Genomic DNA, 20929 nt, shown 5'->3' with positions numbered 1-20929 from the left:
TGTGCCTGGATTGGTTGCTGTTGACTCTACCACTAGCCAAGCCAATTGAACTGATTAAAATGGTTCAATCACAAGAATGCAAAGTAGTATAAATAATATTTAAATGTACCATGTTGGCTTTATGTAAAGGGTAACTCGCCAAATATTTCTATATACACACACATTGTGTTTGTTCCTGAGGAGACATGAACTAACATCTATCTACTCAACAGGAACTTGGCGGCCTCAAACTGTCCTCTCTAGAATGAGTTCTCCTCTCCTTCCTCCCTTTACAGTTGTTATCCCTCCCATGAGGGATTAGCTTCCCATCCCCTAAGATCGTCTCATAAACCTCAACATGTGCTTTCCCACAGAAGGACTTCTTCCCTTCAGCATAGCACCTTGCAGGGACTTTGAGCAGGGGTGGATAGCCTGATGGCTTGTTCCAGCTTGCATTTGTTTCCTCTAACAAACTTCCTGACTTAGAGGGCAGGTGTTCCAAACAGAGTTCTTCAATAAATGAATCGATCAAGAAATGAGTGAATGAATATGCAACTATTAGTAAAAATGTTGAATTCATCTGATAAAGGGTAAGATAAAAGTTGTTATTATTCTCTTTCTAGAAATCACCTGCTAAGAAGCTAACGAATGCATTAAGCAAGTCCCTGAGCTGTGCTTCAAGCCGTGAACCTTTGCATCCCATGTTCCCTGATCAGCCTGAAAAGCCACTCAACTTGGCTCATATCGTGTGAGTATCTCTGACCCCAAACTAAAATGTGTCCTCCTTTATTCACACATGTCTGGAAATTCATACCAAGACAACTGCACATCCTTTGTCAGGGACCAAGTTTTATTTATTCTTCTATTCCTTTTATTTTGGTTAGCATACAAAGAAACGAGTTTCATTTTAAACTTATCACATATATATCATTGCACTTTGTTCCCCTTCTTGCTGGTGCCCTTCACCCTTTTTGTTTTCATCACACACACACACACACACACACACACACACACACACACACACACACACGTAAGTTCTAATATTTTAAGTATAAAAGCAATACAATGCTGGCATAGGCCAAACAACCACAAAACCAATATAAAGCCTACCCTGTAGACTGTGGCTAACTTACTTTATACTTTTTTAAAATTATGGTCCAATAAATAAAGCAGGAATATACAAACAAGAGGAGTGTCCCAAGGGAGTAACTGCTTATAGTGATGACTTGCCCAGGAGCTTTGAGTTAAAGTCTGCTCTTGCCCTTGGAGACAAAACATCTGAGTTGTTCATGAAGGAGCACAAGGTAGAATGAGTCTGTGCTGTGTGAACTCTGCAGAGACTCACTTTCCACTGACTTCTCCCACTTCCAAGCTGCTGGTCATGGAGGCAGAGAGTGAATGGCAAGGGCCTGATGCTGAGAGCACTGAAGTATTGCAGAGTAAGGGTGCTGCTCACAGAAAAGTGAGCCACACTATACTTACCCAGCCCAGGGTCTTGTACTGTCAGCACTTGGGATTGTGTGTATGTTTGTGTGTGTGTGTGTGTGTGTGTGTGTGTGTGTGTGTGTGTGTGTGTGTATACATGTGTTATGCGTGTGTATGTGTATATGTGTGTGTTTATATGTATGCATGTGTGTATATGTGTTTACAAATGTGAATGTGTGTGTGCATGAGTGTACATTTGAATATGTATGTGTATGTGTCTATGTGAATACATATTTTAATGTGCTTTATAAAATATATGACATTTAGTAGCAAGTTCTCTCATCACAAGCCTTTTATAGAGGATTATATAATGAAAATAAGAGAATGAATACTTTAATAAATACCAAACACTAATACCTCCCTGCACACTTAATGCTTTTAATATCTTATTCCCAAATATGACTTAAAACAAAAATATCTGGGGCTAGAGAGAAGACTCAGAAGTTACTAATACTGACTGCTACTGCAGAAGACCAAGTTTGGCTCCCAGAACCCACCCAGCAGCTCACAACTATCTGTAACTAATTCCCATTTCAAGGGACCCAATTCCCACTTCTGGCCTCCCCAGGCACCAGGCATGCATGTGGTATACTTATACACATCTAGACAAACACTCACACACATAAAATAAACTTATTAATAAAATATCTTTTTAAAAAGCAGAAAGATCTCAAACAGAGTACTAGGGCCATAGTACAAAAACATAAATAGTATGAATTTTTTTTATTTTTATTCTCTACCAAAGACCATCCTGAAATAATTTATGAATTGTTTCATTAATTACAAGCCACATCTTTTTATTGTGTGGATGTATGTTCATATACATCTGCCAGTATGTAAATATCCCAGTGTACCACCTATGCACACAATAAACTCACAGGCAGAGTCAGTGGGTGGGGGCCGGGAGCATCAATGGACATGTTGTGTCATGGGCTGAGTGTCCTAAAGGCTGGGGCACTGAGAAATACAGCGCAAACTCAAAATAAAGCATTTGTTGCTTGTTAGTATGAAAAGCATATTAATCTGCAAATGACTAACACATAAATTGAATATTTGTGAGAAGATGTCTTCATGTGATATGGAACATGACTGTGGTAGGAGGCCCGTGTGTTTAGAATGTAATACTGTCCTCTTCAAGCGCATCTTGCTGTGTTAGTGTTAAAGCCTGATGGTAATGTCTGAAAAGTGTATCCAGCTGTGAGCAGAGAATAGTCGTTCTAAGTTCCATAAGTAAAAACTGAGATAAAAACACATGGCTTGTGCTTAATTATACATAATAAATTAATTAGAAAATCCTCTCAGCTCTTAACTATGGAAAATGTCAAACATGATGGTAGTAAGACTGTGTAACTAAATAAGCATTTTGCAAGAAGCTTAGATAAGGAGAGACTGAATCACTAGAACTTTTAAACAGCCCGGTGTGGTGTCACAGACTTTCAGTCTCAGCACTCAGGAGGCAGAGGTAGGTAGATCTCTGTGAATTCAAGGCCAGCCTAAGATATACAGGGAGATCCCATCTCAAAAAAAAAAAAACAACAACAACAACAACAACAACAACAAGAATAGCAACATAACAACAACAAATCAGGTTGGGGTGCTACTAACTTTGCAAATAGAAATGAATCACATGACAAAGAAAATGCTATTGCCTTCAAGAGCCAGGGGATTTTATGCACGTGTAGCAAAATGACACTGCCAGTCATGAATTAGTTCTTCAATGGAAATGAACAGGTGGTGGCATGTGCGCTTAACTATCCTATTGCTTGTAAATGTTGCCATGATTAACATTTTCTATTCTGTTTCACTTCCCTGCTGCCAAAAGTGATACTTGGTAAGTGATGAACACCCCACACACATACTTACACAAATTGACAATCGTAATGATAAGTAGTTATGAGATGGAAAACAAGTGAGCTGTATAAGGCTAGCTTAAAACTAGTTGGGCTCTGAGCCCTTTACACTTAGGAGGAGGATGCCAAGTCAGTGTTAGGTGTTTATACGTTCTCTGCTAAGATCTATGCAGAAAAGTCTCTGTGCGATGCCTCTGAGACTCGTTGTTCATGTGGGGCTGCTTCATTTTAGTAAGAATTAACACATTAACATCTCCCAGGGGGTGCTTATGCTGAGGAAGCAGACTTGGCCATTTGGTGATGGAGGAAGGTAGGGACTTCAGTCTCTCTCAAAGCTGCTATTTGCTGCTCCTGGTTCAATTGATTGGTGACCCTTAAACATGAAGCAATTTGCTAAGAAACCCCAATTTTAGTTTTTCGGTGACCAGGTTCAATTAAAAAACAACTGGCTTAGTTAATTAAAAAAGCATTCTCAATTCATTTGTTTTCCATCTCCTAGACATAGAGCAAAATTGGAAAGCTTTTTTTCTTTTATGAAAAGAAAACAAGAAATGTGGGGTCAATTTTAACTTTTTGTAAGTTATAATGAACGAATTTCATCCCAATTGCTGTTTTAAAATCTAATGTGCCAGCTGGGCATTGGTGGCACACGCCTTTAATCCCAGCACTCAGGAGGCAGAGGCAGGCGCCAGCCTGGTCTCCAGAGCGAGTGCCAGGATAGGCTCCAAAGCTACACAGAGAAACTCTGTCTAGAAAAACCAAAATAAATAAATAAATAAATAAATAAATAGTAAATCTAATGTGCCTACCTTCCTAATTACGAGGACATTTGGATACACTGATCACCCCCTTATAAAATTAAGTTATTCACATTAAAGCACAATTATTTTTAACTACCCTCATGTTGCTCCCCACCACAAAGATGCTTCCTAGGTAAATAACCTGAAGTTCTCAGATTGTTTCCTGAACCCTGGTTGATAAATCCAGAGTGAATGAGGTCGTGAATCTGTTGTTCTGACCTCATCCAAGAAGTGACATGCCAGACAAAATCTTGAAATGTGGTCCAGCTTCAGCTACCAGGAACAACTTTCAGTGAATTTTCACAGCCAACACTGATATTTTAAGGCCTGCAGTGCCTAACACCAAACAGGATAAATGAGTCCACGTTTTGCTGTTAAAGGCAAAAATTAACAACTAACTTGGATTAATGTAAACCATTTACATTAGCTGTTAATCAGCTCTCTGAAACTAATGTCTCATCTCCAAAATATTCTGTACTGTCAACTGCAAATGTAGAATTAGAGTAAAACTAGCATTTCTTCTTGGTGCTTGAAATATAACTCAGTGGGTAGAGTGCTTGCCTAGCATACACAAAACCCTGAGTTGGATTCCCAGCACCACATAAACCCAGCAACGGGGCACATGCACTTGATCCCAGCATTCAGGAGGTCAAGGCAGGAGAATCAGAAGTTCAAGATCACTTCAGCAGCATAATGAGTGTGAGGCTAGCCTGGGCTACATGAGACCCCATCTCAATAGGAAAATGAATAAGTTTCCTCTTACTATGAATGATGCCTTAGTACATCCTTCATCTTCTGAGCTCTAAATTAGTGTTCAGTATCTTACATTTAACCTAAAATAAGACAAAAATGTTTAGGAGATGAGATAAGGGACTTGGATTCTGTGTTTTTATACGATAAAGACAATGATGAGATGAAATGGAGATAAAACAGAGGAAGGCAGACCCAATGCATGTGGTGTACAGGCCCATGGGCAGTTCTGAGGAACACTGGTCACTGTTTTCCCTCAGGACTGTTAAGAGTCCAATGAAGCTTATAGCATGATTGACACCACATAACCTTTCACCTGGGTCTGCCAAGTACCACAAACAGGAGTCTTGATTCTGCTTCATTGCATCTGCATTCAGATAGAGGACAAATGAAACCAGATGTGATTTTGCTTTGGCGTGTGTCCTTTCAGGGCAGCATATTATAGAGGACCATATCATGAGGAGCACACAGAACCTTCAGAATCCTAGAACTGCTCAGAAACATGACTCAAGAAGGCACCGAGGCTCATAGCTCATGGAAAAATATTCCCCTGTTACCCATGATCCTCCCTAGTGTTTATGTCTCTGTGTGCTCAAGGAATTGCAACTTTATACCATTAAAATAACTCGGTTGGCATATATAAGCTTTCCTATGGATCTGGGACTACAGACAACTCTGATTCTCATCCTTTCCCTCCATGGATGGTAGGAACTTTGAACTTGTTACTTTGCCTTAACTTTTTCATACGCATCGTGTTTTGTTTCAGGCCTCCAAGACCTGTAACCAGCATGAATGACACACTCTTCTCCCACTCAGTTCCCTCCTCAGGAAGTCCTTTCATCACTAGGAGGTAAGTTCCCAATCCTGTCACTAAATACCCATCCCTTTCTGAATAAGCTTGATACTGTGGTGAGAAAAATACTCTACTGTGCAACAAATGCAGAACATTATTATCATTATTGGAAAAGAGTTTGGAAATACCCATATCATTTTTTCTCAATTTCCCTCACATGAACATACATAGAGGGCTGGGTTGGCTCTTGAGGGTTTATGAAACTTCTGAGATCCTGCATAATAGCCTTCCCCACAGTAAGAATGTGGGGTATTCTTCAATTTTATTACATATATATATATATATATATATATATATATATATATATATTACATATATATAAAATATATGTAATAAATATAATATGTATAATATATATAATAATACACCCATATATATGGTGTATACATATAATAATACACCCACATATATGTACATATACATATATGTGGGTGTATTATTATAAAGTGTCTAAAATGACTCATGATTTAAGGCTCCAGGTGTAAATGAACACTCTCTGGATAACCTCTGGAGTCTCTGAGGCCAGGGCTGAGGACCAAACCTAAAATACCGTTTCCATACAAATACCCACATGGATAATATCAAGAACTTTCCAAAGATGTGGTTATGTGGCTCATTGTTTGGCACAAAATCCACTCCATGTGTTCAAGGACCAGGAGACCTATACATTCCTCTGAGCGTTAGTGTTAGGACACACAGGCTCAAGAAGTGCTCTGGTTCATTTGGTGAAATATCACAGATCTACGCTAGGGAGTTATGTAGTAATTACATGGATACTCTCACAGGAAAGCAAGAAAAAAGGTAAGGAAAATGACCAAGAGATTAAGCACAAGTCCCCATGTGCCTTGCAGAACAACCCCTCCCCTTCTCCCTGAGGGGATGAGTAGGTGCCAACTTCACTCCACAATGTTCTGGCACATTCTAGAGAAGGTTTAAGTGAGAAAGACTTACCAATCCCACTTCTAATTTTTCCCATGCATCTCTATATATGCCCATCAGCTGGAACCTGAGATGAAAAAGTTCCCTTTCCTTATAATAAGCAGAACAAAGAGAATATGTTTCCACGGTGTTTGTAATATATAAATTAAATCTGTCCTAAATACTAACTGTGAGACATTTATACCACAGAATGTGCACAGCAAAATAATGAGATTCTGTCATTTAGTAACTTCTTGTGACCATCCTTTTTTATAACCATCAGCACATAAAGCCATCGTTCCGAAAGGAAAAAAAATTGTATGGTCAGTAGGAGACCTGTGTATCTATCTAGTGTGATGCTTAGAAAGATGCTGTGTGTTTTAGGAAGCTCTGCATTCTGCAACCTCACACCAAGGCAGACCCCATCCTTACTGAAGGTCATTTTATATCATTTCAGCTCGGACGGCGCTTATGGTGGATGCGTCTAGATGGATAACATGACTTCCTGTACCCTAAAATAGTCCTAGAATACTTTGAGCTTTTCTGCCTCCTCTATTAATCTAAAATTTGATTGCTTCCATTTCTATTTTCAGTCCCTTTTTCTTGTTCCCTATGAACCACAAATTTGTATAAAACTTGTGGTTCTTGCCACTGCAGAGATTGGACTTCAGTTTTTGTTTTTAGGGTGTTGCTCAATAAAGCTGTGTATACTGATCACCCATCCTCTGTGAGTGGGCCTCACTCTGTCCGTGGGAGGTTTCATTGTCTGCAACTCAGGTCACTTGACTTAAGTGCAGCCCCACTGCTCGGCATCTACCCAGAAAGCTGTATACAAATCAGCTTAACCTTGGGGATTCTTGGTACCCCCATTTCAAGTCTTTAATGATAGCAGCTGTTAAATGGTTGTTAGAAAGCTGAGTTTCTACCCCAGTTTGAAAATCTTTAGTCTTTCAGTGGAGGTGGTGGGTCTTCAAGGGAAGGCTTTGTGTTAGTGTGAGGTGCATGTAAACAAAAAGTACCAAGCTGGGCTCTGTATCATTTGCAAGACCCTAGAAGATAATTTCTAAGACTCTCGAATTAAGGATCCTTGAGGAATGGGTAATCACTAAATGAATGAGGCAAGAACAAGGGCCTCTGGCCAGACCTTAGTGAAGCTAAAGAGCCAAGGATTTAACAAGCTTTAAAACTTTTCTGTCCACTGAGCCAGGGCCATTTTTATGTAAAAGGAAAATAATCTGAACGGCTCTGAAGAAGTGATTTGGGAGCTGGTTTCTTGTTGCTGATGCTGTCTCTCTCACTTGATGATGCTGGTATTGACTGGCTTCTGCTTTCTTTACCACAATACACACTAAGGTGGATGCAACTACATCATGCCAATTAAAGGCATAATTAAAGGTCCTTTTCCTTCTATAACTAGAGGCAGACTAATGAAACATGATCTAGAACCTAGTCCCCACTTCCATCACGTCCCAATGGCCCCTTAATAGAGCCAGACAGTTTTAGGAAAACTTGCACAGATATTTTATGGAGACAGTGCTGACAGTTGGTACTTAGGAATCTTGGTGATCAGAGGATGATGAAGCAGACTGTGAGCAAGCTGAAATCACTAAAGCAAGGTCCTCACGGCAGAGCCCTTCCTGGCATCACCCCCTCCAGTCCTTTACAAGCCTGCTGCTTTGATCTTCAGAAGGCACTAGATGTGCCTTTGAAGTCCTTTGCCATTCTAGTGACCTGCCTCGTGCAGATTGGAGCTCTGAACGCACCACCATCTGCCATCTCCCCGGTTCTTATACTCTTTTCCAACTAGATACTCAACTCACTTTTCCATTAGCTAAAAGGAAGATGGAATTCTTAAAGGCACCCACCCACAGTCCTGGGAAGTCTTCAGGCATAACATCTGTGTATTGTTTGAACAAATCTATACTCAACGCTAGTTAGCAATTGAGTCAGAAGTGGGTAAAACAACAAATTCATAGACCAATTCATTTCATTCATGGCATAGTGCCCCATAAGATCCACTTTCTCTTTTGGCATCATACCTTTCTTGTAAAATCTTAAGGATATGCCCCATTCCTTGTTTAGTGTGTAAACAAAAGTCATCTACCTCTTTCCCATGTTAAATAAGCTGCTTTAATTATGGCCCATCCTCTTCCCTAACCACAATGCCACTTAAAAGTATGAATGGCTAGTTTCTTTTATTTTTAATATTGAGAGCATGGTTTAAGGATTTCATAAGAATTTTCATGGTTATAACTTTTAAAGGGGCAATATTCACAAAAATATTGTATATATTTAATAACCACCTTGACTATTATATATAGCACCTAGCCAGATCTTACCCTTCTTTAAATATTAGAAAATTGCTTATATTGCTTCTGAATACAATCTAACATACTTTTTCCATTTTCCATTTTTTATTACTGCCACTGCATAAAGCCCTGTAGTATCTGTGAGAAGGGCACCTACGGAGGCACCCACTATGTTACACCCCAACTAGCTCCCAAATCCTGATTCTTCCCAGAGGGACAGCCTTATGTGACATTTTCCTCGCCTGACTTGTTAGTCATTTGTTTTCCTGACTTATGTTTTCCATCCAAAAAAGGACTAATTCTTTGTTTCTGTTTTTTACATCAAACACTTCTGCTCACCCAAAGATTATTTAATGGCCCAGCTTTTAACCTGACTTAAAAAAATCAAATTATGTTATAGGCATTTGTGATTTGGCCATCCAAAGTAGTTAACAGAATTATACTGGATTCAGCTTTTGCTTCTGAAAGGTTTTCCCATGGCTGATGTTGACTAAGAATGGAACTCATAAACCTATGGCAACAAAAACAGGCAAATTTATCAATCAGTGCCTGGCACTGCCTTGACGATTTTCTCAGTATCTTCACTATTCCTGTGTATGTTGCATGAAATTCTATAAATAAAATGGCCATACTCCATAGGCAATCTTTATTTCAATTCATTTATAAGCTAAAATTAATAGTCTTCAAACAAAGCTCTGATTTACATATGAACATGTCAACGCATAATTAAGAAGTTAGAACTTACAGTCTTCAAACAAAGTTCTAATATCCATATAAATATGTCAGCACGTACTAAGGTCATCTCACTTTCTTGACCTTTCCTTTCTCACTGGGAATCTTTAGTTCTGTTTGCACATGTTCTGTACACAGAAGACTTTTCTATGAACTCTCTTGACAAACATACAATTGACACAACTTGGGGTGATATTAGGGAACAATATAACAAATGTAACCAAGCAAAATTGACCTCAGAACTCTTCAAGTCTTATATGATGCGTCTTTAGATGGCTTAGTATTTATGCCAGCCTGAATTGATGGATAGTTAATTTTCTTTTTTAAAGATTTGTTTATTTTAGTCATGTGTATGTGTGTATGCCTGTGTGAGTTTATATGCATCACATGCTTGCTGCCCATGGAGGCAAAAATAAGATGCCTGGAAATTGTAGTTACAATCTATTCTGAGCTACTAGGTGGGTATTGGGAACTAACTCCAGGTGGTCTGCATGAGCAGTAAAAACTCTTAACTACTGAGCTTTCTGTCCATCCCCATGGATAACTAAATCTTCCTGCTGGGACACTAACCTATTTTTATGCATAATTTTGATTTGCATATATCAGAGTTTTATATTTCAATCTGAGCTGTAGAAATGTAAGAAAGTAAAATAGAATGTTTCAAGAAACTTTCCCTTCACTAAAGTAATGAGAGGACTCTTATTATTGAGTGTGTCAGTTTAATGAACTTATCACTATTGAATAAATTAGTGAAAAGCCACTTTTTACTGTTGAAAATCTCTTGAAGAAGGAGCCGACTTCCCAAGAATTCTTCACAGTCTGTCAGTTATTTAAGAATTCATAGAAACTAGATTTGTGCTTTTTAAATCTACAACGAGTAAAATATTGTTTCCCTTTTAACCACTGTGATATGGAATATTTTACATTCCCTAAGATTAAATACAATCCTTTGATATTATATTCAATAAGAGAAAAACAAATTTCCTTGGTCAGAGTCTAATAAGATATTCTAACCTATGCAGAGTTAGTTTAAAACAAAAATTCCAGGTTTCAGAAAAATCTAGTGAGCATTCATGTAGAATTTCACCTTAAGACATCCCACGAATTCTTTCATTAGAGTAAAAATCATGACATAAGTTGTCAACCTTCAAAACTAACAGTAGAATTTTAACTATATATGAAAGATTTTGAAAGTGTTTGATCCCCCAAAACCCATTAGTTGTCTCTACTGAATATTTGTTTTAAATCTTGCATTCAACATCAGAAGAGATACCTGAATAATTTAATAAGGCTAATAGTACTTGGTTTAAGGAGTTATTGCTATAATTTCTGATATCCAAAGAGCAAGAAGATATTAGAGGACAAGGAACTCTTGTGTGGAGGAGGAGTGGCTGATATTTCTCACAGTGTAGTGAATGGTTTGTGGACATCTGAAATCTGTAACAGATGCATCTGCCCTCAGCTAGAGAAAATGGTTGAGGAAACACTGAGAAGAAGGAAGAAAACTGTGATTTTTGGATAAGCAATGTGTGTTGACTTCCTTCAGGGACAAAGTTTAGAAAGCTGTGTGTGGAATTATGGAACATTACAGTAAACACCAACTACATGGGTTAAGGTAGTTATTGACCATGGTGGGATGCTCCTTAGAGCCTAGGGGATAAAAATCAATATCCTGGGAAACATCATTAAGACCATAGGGAAATCAGGTCCTCTAGAACAGTATCTCATGTATCAGTTTTAAAGTCATAGTGATCTGTTGTGGGTACTGTGGCAATCATTAATAATAATGTATTCAATATTTCAAAGTTGCTGGAAGAGTAGACTTTAAATATTACAAGTATGCAAAATAAGTATGTGAAATGTGGCTATGCTAATTTGTGACAGGCTTTCTTTTGGGCCACCATGCAGCTCCCCAGTTATGACACAGAGACTTACTAGTTACGAATGCTCAGCCTTAGCTTAGACTCATTTCTTGCCAGCTCTTATAACTTAACCTGTTTCTCTTCATCTATGTTTTACTTCAGGGCTTTTTACCTTTCTTTCATTCTGTATGTCCTATTCCCAGCTTGCTCCATGTCTGGCTGACTGTCCCAGGGTGTCTCCCACTCTTTCTCCCTCATTCTCTTTTCTTCTCTACTACTTATTCTCCCTGCCTGCCAGCCCTGCCTATCCCTCCACTGCCTAGCTATTGGTCATTCAGCTTTTCATTAGACCAATCAGGTGCCTTAGGCAGGCAAGGTGAAAACAAATGCAACACATCTTTACATAATTAAACTAATGCAGTAAAACAATGTAACACATCTTTACATCATTAACAAAAGCAGCATAAACAAATTTTCTCAGCCAGTCCTTTTACTGGCAGGCTACTTTTTGTAGTTACAAAGAAAGGATAAATTATTTTATTATTTATCTGAAATGGTAATCTTATAAAACATCTTAAAAGAATCACAAATCTAAACTTTTGTATATGAAAAATTATCAGTCAGCTCTATTTGTATTTCTACTTCAAACCCTCAAACCATATTTTTTTATATCATGAAGCTGAAGACAGAAATTGGCATAAGGAGTTAATCATCACCTTTGATCACCAACCCACCCTAGCAAGAAAGGTATGTCAGCCAGCAATAGCTAGGCTGCCATTGTTTTGTTCCCTGACTTCAATGAGTTCCTGACTCAACTACTAAAAAGTATGCCTTTCTAAACCTTAAATTGTTCCCCAAGATTTTCTACCTCAAAGCCATTAACAAAAACATCTTCACCTAATTTTACAATCAACTACATGTCAAAATTCTTTCTAAGGATGGTGGTTGAATCATTAATCTCCAGCAGCAATGCTTGGAAGAAAAATCACTATTACTTAAGTACCAGTGACACTGCCCAGTGAGGGGCTGGAAACCCCTGAGAGTTTTCATACAACCCACAGATTATGAGGGATGCAGTGAGCTCAAAGACAACAATCAGAGCTATGCTCAATAACAGCATGAGGTCCTCAGGGCTTTGCCTCTCCAAGTCTCATTCAGGCATGGCTTTGCCAACTGCCCAGCCATGTTCCATGAGTTTCAATGCTGCCTGTTGGTCCTCTCACATGACCACAAACAAATTTCTATGGTTTTAGGATTTTAGTCTGAAAGAGTGTGGTACATTGTGATACAACCTTAAAATCTGTACATTTTACATGGTTTAAATTATTTTGTAATACCTGGTATGTGATATATGCCTATAATGTATATGTGGTATACAAACATGATATATATGTGGCTTAGAACTTCCTGGAAATTTGTGGTCTCTCATAGTTTAGATTCCAGCTGTTAAATGTTTTATCTGAATAATCAGGTGAATAGAGAGATGGATCAGTAGTTAAGAGCATTTGCTGTTCTTACAGGACTGAAGTTTGGTTCCAAGCATCCATATGGTGGCTCACAACCACCTGTAAGTCCAGCCCCTGGAGATCTCACACCCTCTTCTGGCCTTGAGGCCAATGCATGAATGTGGTGCATAGACATACATGCAGGCAAAATACCATACCCACAAAATAAAAATGAATCTTGTAAACACAGATGTTTAATTTCGTATTTTCCACAAATGTGGGGACTTAGTTTTAAGTGCACTGACATATAGGCTACAATACAATGGTTGGCCTTTAATAAAAACCACACTGAAACCTTAAAACTGCCATTTAAATTACTAAACAAAAAAATAAATGTAAGATGTCAAAAATTAATCTGTCCATTAGATATTCATTAATGACCATCAGCATTACTAAAATTGCTCCAAACTGTATTTCTTTTTATCTGAAACTTTTCTTTATAGCTTCATGGCCAAGGCCAGGTCATTGAGAACACTGAAACACATCTGTTATGGTAGCCATCTTTCTGTAATGCTCACATCTGCATTGGAAAAATGACTGAAGAATTTAGGGAAACCGAAAAGCAAGCATTTTTCTAAGATTTATTTTATTTTTAATTATATGGATGGGTGTGTCCCATGTGTGAACATCTCCACATATGTGCTGGTGCCCACAGAAGCCAGAGGAGTCAGATCCCCCAGAGCTAGAGTCACAGGTGGCTGTGAGCCACCTGGTGTGAGTATTGGGAACCAAACCTGAGTCCTACGAAGGAGCTGGACATACTTTTAACAGCTGAGCTATCTCTGCAGCCTGGAAGCAAATCTCTTAAGAGGCATCTAAACACTGGCAGGATTTTATGATGTACTGGGCTGTTTCCCTCATACCCCGGAATAAATGTTAGATGGATTCTCATGATGTCTAGCCATATGCAATACAAGTGTTCCTTGTTAAATAGCAGAGGCCAAGCCTGAGGTAGCTATTGTGGCTCTCAAATAGGTTTCTTCTTTTAATTAAACTCTATGGAAATCTGGAGACATCTTGAGCATTTCAAAATCCTAAGCCACGTGTCCACACAGAATGTGGATCTAGACTAGGAAGTTTCTGATGCCGGTTTCTAGTCTCAATGTGTCGCTGTGTTTACCCTCTTCTTGGCTTTCCCATCTTATTAACTAGCTCTCCTCCCAAGGACAGTGAAGTAGAACAGAACAAAATGCTGGCTAGGGCTGCTCCAGCCTTTCTGAAGGGCAAAGGGTAAGTTCAAGCCAGAGTGTGCTGGGATCCTGAATTAACACAACTAAAGATGGCATTTCTTTTGTTGTAAATGGTTTGCGTGTGAAAGGCCTTTGACCTAGACTAGCAGCTGTCTTATAACTCACTAACAGCACCGAGTCATCACTCCAAGTAGACACACTAGTGTTATTTCTGACTCCACTTACCCTTTTCTTTTATCTTAATTTTACATGACTAACCCAATTTCCCAGACGATATTTAATCTTTGTTGTGACGTGTTTCAACGTGTTTTCCATGCAGAAAAGTTCCTTGGTCTTCAAAGAATGCAAATCTGTTTTCTAAAAAGTTACTCGATGTTTTGAAAGTTAGTGGAATGAAGTTATGGATTCCTTGCCTGGGTTTTGCTTGGGCTTTTCATAGAACGTCACATATAGTCTCCCTTTACTGGCTTTGTTTTCTGAGTGCCTTTCCTACCACAAACTCACACCTACTGTGTCTGCTTATTTCTGTCCACCTCTCTTAATTCCTCTTTCCCCCTGCCCTGTTTTAGGATACAGTACAGCCTGAACGTGGCAGACAGGCTAGCTGATGAACATGTTCTCATTGGGTTGTATGTCAACATGCTCCGGAACAACCCATCATGGTTAGTGCATCATGGATAGGCTTGACTGCTAGCCTGTCCTTACAGATGGGAACAGCCTGGGTTACTGACAAGAAGTCTTAACTATTTAGGGAGCTGCAAGTCAAGGGTGAATCAGGAACTTTTCACCTGGTTCAATTAACCAAGTCTTTTGTGGTGGTGTTCTAGATATGTCCCACCACTGTATCACAGAGTTCTCATCTTTGCTTTGTCTTGGCTAAAGTGAAAACTGGTGTGAATGGCGTTGATAATAACTATTATCATTTAGTAATACCATCTAGTAGCACCATCTTGCAGGAGTCAGAGGTCCACAGAAGGTTCTGTTTCAAGTGTCATATTAGTACAACATGGAGGATTACTTCAAGGATGTGAAGCTGATCTGATAAATAGTGTTTTATTCATTTCTGATAAAAGCAAATCTTCAGAAAAGTTATGTGATCATAAAACAGAAATCATTTAACAATGATAGCATGGGAGAAATTGTCTTTTGACAGTTTTCTCACTGACAAATATATCAGAGTAGCCATCCTAATGAAACCTGCTTTCAAATCATAGAAAATGTAAAGTTTATTTTAGATAGATCAAGTATTTGCACGGTTCTAGTATTAAGAGAAAATCATTTGCAAAGCTTTTCACTCTTTTAATTGTGACATGGGAGATTGATTAAAGTTATTCACTTTAATAACAAATATTCATTTGAAATTTGAATTGAAGTAAAAGCAGACTGTATGTATGTTCCAATTTGGTTTGGACTACTGTTACACAAACATATTTAGCCAACAAATTCTTTACAAACATCCTAAAAACTCCAATTGTCTCTGAATTGAGGACCTGTGGGGTTTGTGATATTATAATTATTAAGAGAAGCTTTGGTTTTAGTTCCCACTAATGTGGCTTACACATCCAGTACAGCGGGTCCTTTGCCTTTTCTTTACTGCAAGGAAAGTGTTTTAGTGGCTCACCTTACCACTGTTACCAAATACTTATCCAAAACAGTAATTTATTTTAGCTCACGGTTTCAGAGAATGTAGTCCATGCTCACTTGGCACCGTGTCTCTGGACCCATTGTGAGACAAAATAGCATGGTTGCGGGAACATGTAGTCAAGAGTTGCTTCATGGCTTATAGTATGTAGATAAAAGGGACTACAGGAAGGAGTTGGGGTAAGGTAAAGCTCCTGTAGACCTTCTCTTACTGGCTTATCCCCTTCAACGGGGCACCAACTCCTGCCTTTCATCACTTCCCAACAATGACATCTGATGAATCCATCAAAGGATTAGTTCATCTTTTCATTGTTTCAAAGTGTCTAGAATTTAGTTGTTTCTGGAAATACTTTAACAGGTATATCTGTCCATCTCCACTCCCCTGGGCATTTCCTAATGCAGTCAGTTTGATAGTCAAAATTAGCCATCTTATGAGAGGAACAAGATGGAAAGGAGGGAGTCATTAGGAGTGGGGGAGAGTAAGAATAGACATTGAAGAGTGAATGTGACCACAACACATTGTATGATATGGTCAAAATTTTAAGTAATTTTTAAAAGTAATCCCCATAGCATCTCTCAATCACACAACAGACACACATCTATGCTATAGCTCTCACCACTCTGTTGTGGGACTCTGTTTCTAGAACATTCTCCTCCCGTGATTGTTTGCAAACTTCATTCCTATTGCTGTTTCTGAGTCCTTAGAGTGTTTTTTGCAAGATTGGGACATGAGAGAGTCTTATAACTGATGGACTAGTGAACATTATTTGTCTCAATAAGTATAGATAATGAGCATGTTAATTTGTATTTTTAATATATACACAGCTGCCACACTGGTTTAATCTCATCCTGTGTTCTACTCCCTGAAGAGACAAAACGTCACTTTCCACCTTGCTCAAATTTCCTGAGCTTCTAAATTCATCAGTGTCTGCTTTCTCTTAACATCCTCTCGAAGCTATGTGTTACTTTAACCTTATTTACAACAAATGTTGTATCCCAATGTTAAACAGTGACTGAAAAACTGAAGCTTAATACTGAATTACTTTTTAAAAAATCGTATTAGTCATCTCTAATGCAGTCAGTATGGAGCCAATGAGAAGACAGCAACAGTTTATTTCACCCTGTCCCTGCCTGAATAATTCTACACATGTCCCAACCATTTCCACCTCATTCCTTGACCTTTTCTTGATGAAGGTTGCAACAAAGAAGTCCCCAAAGAGAAAAGCTCAGAGTTTGTCACTTCCCATCATTTTCCCTACTCAAGTGATTAATCGTATTGACTCCATTTTCATTTTAGACCATAAAACTGTCCAGCAAAGACACCTTACATCTGCTTGGTAAAAGCCAGGAGAGGCTTTCACAGTGATACAAAGCAGGCCTTAAGCCTGATGGGCAAGGCTGACTCTGTGGGAAAACATGTTACTTATAGTTTGTGTCCTTATGAAGTTCCAACATCTTCAGATTTCTCATATTTTCCTTACTTTCCTTTGTGTTTAGTCAGAAGTTAGAATCATGAGCTGCTAACACCTGTCATGATAATAAAGGCGAGACAATGATCTCTCCAGTGTAGCCAAAACCCTTTACCATTGGTTATGGTAAGCGATAATGGTGCATAATAACAGGTAACTATCACTTGCCTCATGTTAACATCCCTGTTAAAAAGCTTTAGGTACATGAGTTCTTCTAATCCTGAGAGAAAGCCCATAGAGTAAATAAACTCATCCTCATTATTAAATATCATTTTAGGGAGTTTACCCACCTCCCCCATCATATAGCTGCTAGCTAAACAGGGAACAGAGATTTTAAACATTGTCCACCCCATCCATAACCACTATGCTACATCACTTATTACAAAACCCTTGTCAACGTATGTCCTCCAGACAGCTTCCATGGATAGCATCTCCATCTAGCTGACAGCCTCCATGTGTCCACTTACCAAATCTACTTTCTATTACGCTATTTTTATTTCCTTTCAGCAAATATTTTAAGTGTATTATCAATAAGCATAGTAGCTACTATCCTTTATGAATTAGTACCATGGTTTTATTTTTATTTTATTTCATTTTAATTTTAAGATTTAAATAGGCAAGAATTTTCTCTATGGTCTGTTTATGGACAAATCAACCAGAATAGCAATAAGTCTTAAATTTGTAAAAAGTTACAAAAATTACAGCTCTGTTTGCCATACTAAACTCTTTAGCTTGCTTCTTTAGAAGTATTGTTTCCATTTTGCTGATATATATGTATATATATATATATATATATTATATATATATATATATATATCACTGTGTCACACTACAGCTTCCATGACAAGATTGATGTTTTCCTTCTGTCTTTTTTTTCCTTTTTCTCTTAAATTTTATTTTATTTTATAGGGGGTGGGGGTTGCAAGGGAAGAGGGTGGGTATGAAGGGACATGGAAATGAATGAGATGCATGATGTCAAAGACACAAAGAATAAATACAAAGAAAGAAAGAAAATGTGGGCTTAATGCAAGATGTAAGGAATGATCCGAGATTGAATGGTGGTGAGGGCTTGCACCACACAGGTTTTCTGACTCAGAAACCATTCTCTTTCTACCCTTACTGAGATGTGAGATGCACTGTGGTAAATATGTAAACAGTGGAAAACTGGCTCATTGTAAATATTATGCTTCCAAGTTAAAGAAACAAACCAAACAAGTAAATGGCAACTCAATGAAAATGCATGATTGTAGATAGATTTTTCTTTGGGCCACTAGCTCACACCATGCCTTCCTAGATGTTTTGTGGTTTGTAAGGGCATTTTCCATGGAGGGAGGACACTGTCTCACATGGAAACACACTGAGACCTTGTGCTGTCTGCCCTCTGTAAAGCTTACCACCTACCTGGACACCCCAGTAGTTGTGGAAAGTATCTGTGACAGGCAGAACAAAAGACTGAAAACAAATCCAGAACTTCTGCTTCTAACCACAATCGCATTCTATATATATATTTTTCAGATGGTCTAGTATGCTGCTTAAAACTCTGCTAGGGAAGAAAGGGGAATAGCTAAAGGCCAACTGGAATTTGCTGTCACAATCAGTTGCTGTCTCTGGATTCGACTCCTGATCTACAACAAAGTTAAAACTGATCTGTTCTTGTTCTTGAGTACAAGAAACTATATATTATATTACACGTAGATTTATTGATAAATGCATTTGGAATACAACTGATTTTAAATTGTCCCTTAGAACTAGGGATGTAGCTTAGTTGATTGAGTACTTACCTGGCTTGCACGCATCCCCAGGTTTGATCTCCAGCACTATATAAACTAGACATAGGGGCACAGGCTTGTAATCTAACACTCCTGGAAGTGGAAGCAGATGGATCAGAGGTTCATGACGATACCTAGTCAATCAGTGAGTTTGAGGCCAGCCTGGGCTACATGAGACCTTGTCTCAAGAAAAATAAACAATAAAATAAATACAATAAAAATCACCATAGTATTTTATATTTTAGGAACCTCTTCTTGATGGGCACCAGTCATATTGAATTAGCACCTATGTCTTATGATTTCATGTAACTTTAAATACTGTTTTAAAGGCCTTGGTAAAGATAGTCATAGTCTAAAGTTAGTGGGGTATTGAGGCTATAACAAATAAATCTGAAAGAAGATTCAATTCACTCCATAACATACTCCAACCCAGACTCCACTTAGCCTATGTGTCTGTATTTTTAATGTGTAGGCTAAAAGTTGATTGACTGTATAACATTTGTTATAACTTATCAGGTTGTAAAGTTAAGGTCTCAATAGGGTATTTGAAAACAGACTTAGGAGAAGCCACTGTACAAGTTTCCATTGTTGTAATCTAATAATATTATTCCATGAGTTCCTGCCTTTTCCTTGCAAACTGCTAGATCAAGGTAATAAACTTCAAAACTTAGCTCTTTCTTTCCCCATTTCTTAGTCACATGAAAACACTGCCAGGCCCTAGAATCACTTCATTCTTTTCCACCTTAACTTACTTATGCTCACTATCTTCCAATTCCTTAGACAGTACTATCTATCCATAACATGTTGTTCTCATCTACCCATAAAATATAGGATATAATCTCATTTAAAAAAAATTCCAGGCTGTTCAGCAGGTAAAAGTGCTTGCCACCAAACTTGATGACCTGGGTTTAATCTCAGGAGATCACATGGTGGAAGGAGCAAACTGACTTCCACAATCACAGACTGTCTTAAGATCTGTGGCATGCATGTGAGCACCTCTCTCTCTCTCTCTCTCTCTCTCTCTCTCTCTCTCTCTCACACACACACACACACACACACACACACACACACACACACACACACACACCACATTTTAAATCTTCTTCTTAGAAGTTATAACAACTTCTTGGATGGGCCTCCCAGAGTTATAGTACTTCTGGGGTGAGTCTCCCGTCAGCTGCTTTCATTTTAATAGAGGAGTAAAACATCAGACTTGATAACCTTAAAATCTATCTGTAGTGCCTTTATTCAAACAAAGCCTATTCAGAGAGAATGTGGAAGTGTTTCTTCTACGAATTATGTCATTTTTCACTGACTGCCCCACCCTGGATATCAAATCAGGCCCACCCACCTCCAAAAGCATCAAGGAAATGGAACAGACCTGAGTTCTCAGAAATCTTTGCAAAAGCTCAATTTAGTAAGCCCTGACTAGGTGTCACCCAGAAATGCCATCTGAAATCCCTTGTAAAGGACAATGTCCCTGCCCTTAATATAGAAATCAAAGAGCTTTCAAAATGCAGCCAGCAGAGCAACGTTTCCCCTTTTGGTGCATCATCATTTTGTAGTCTTCAAATGAATAGTCGAGAAAAAGCTGGGTGGGTTTTATTTAAATGATCTACAGGTTATTGGTCATTTATTTTCAATTGCATATAACTGAGGTCTTGAAATAATGGAATTTATCAGAGGAGTGTCCCATTCACCAGGGTGTAATTTGAACATCCTAAAAAGCTCATGTAGACTCATAAATCATTTGGATGCAAAACCGAGTGATGTATCACACCAGTGCTCATTTACTCCATGTTGGATGAAGAAAGGCC

At 38.4% G+C, this 20929-nt stretch overlaps 1 protein-coding gene across 5 annotated transcripts in view; it reads left to right on the top strand.

The window, feature by feature from the left end:
- Nucleotides 1-20929, top strand: part of Dtna (dystrobrevin alpha) — a 252517-nt gene that overhangs the window by 187682 nt on the left and 43906 nt on the right. For 3 of the 5 annotated variants that reach the window (XM_027400555.2, XM_035440251.1, XM_035440252.1), the window contains 2 exons: nt 603-727; nt 5631-5714. In XM_027400555.2, coding sequence (XP_027256356.1) covers nt 603-727; nt 5631-5714 — 209 coding nt within the window. Of the gene's footprint in view, nt 1-602; nt 728-5630; nt 5715-7092; nt 8147-14195; nt 14274-14802; nt 14896-20929 lie in introns of those variants that run through there. The other 2 variants (XM_035440254.1, XM_035440253.1) reach the window with 2 other exon arrangements.

This window comes from Cricetulus griseus, chromosome 2, assembly GCF_003668045.3.
Source record: "Cricetulus griseus strain 17A/GY chromosome 2, alternate assembly CriGri-PICRH-1.0, whole genome shotgun sequence".
Lineage (NCBI taxonomy): Eukaryota > Metazoa > Chordata > Mammalia > Rodentia > Cricetidae > Cricetulus > Cricetulus griseus.
This window is presented reverse-complemented; position numbering and strand designations above follow the sequence as displayed.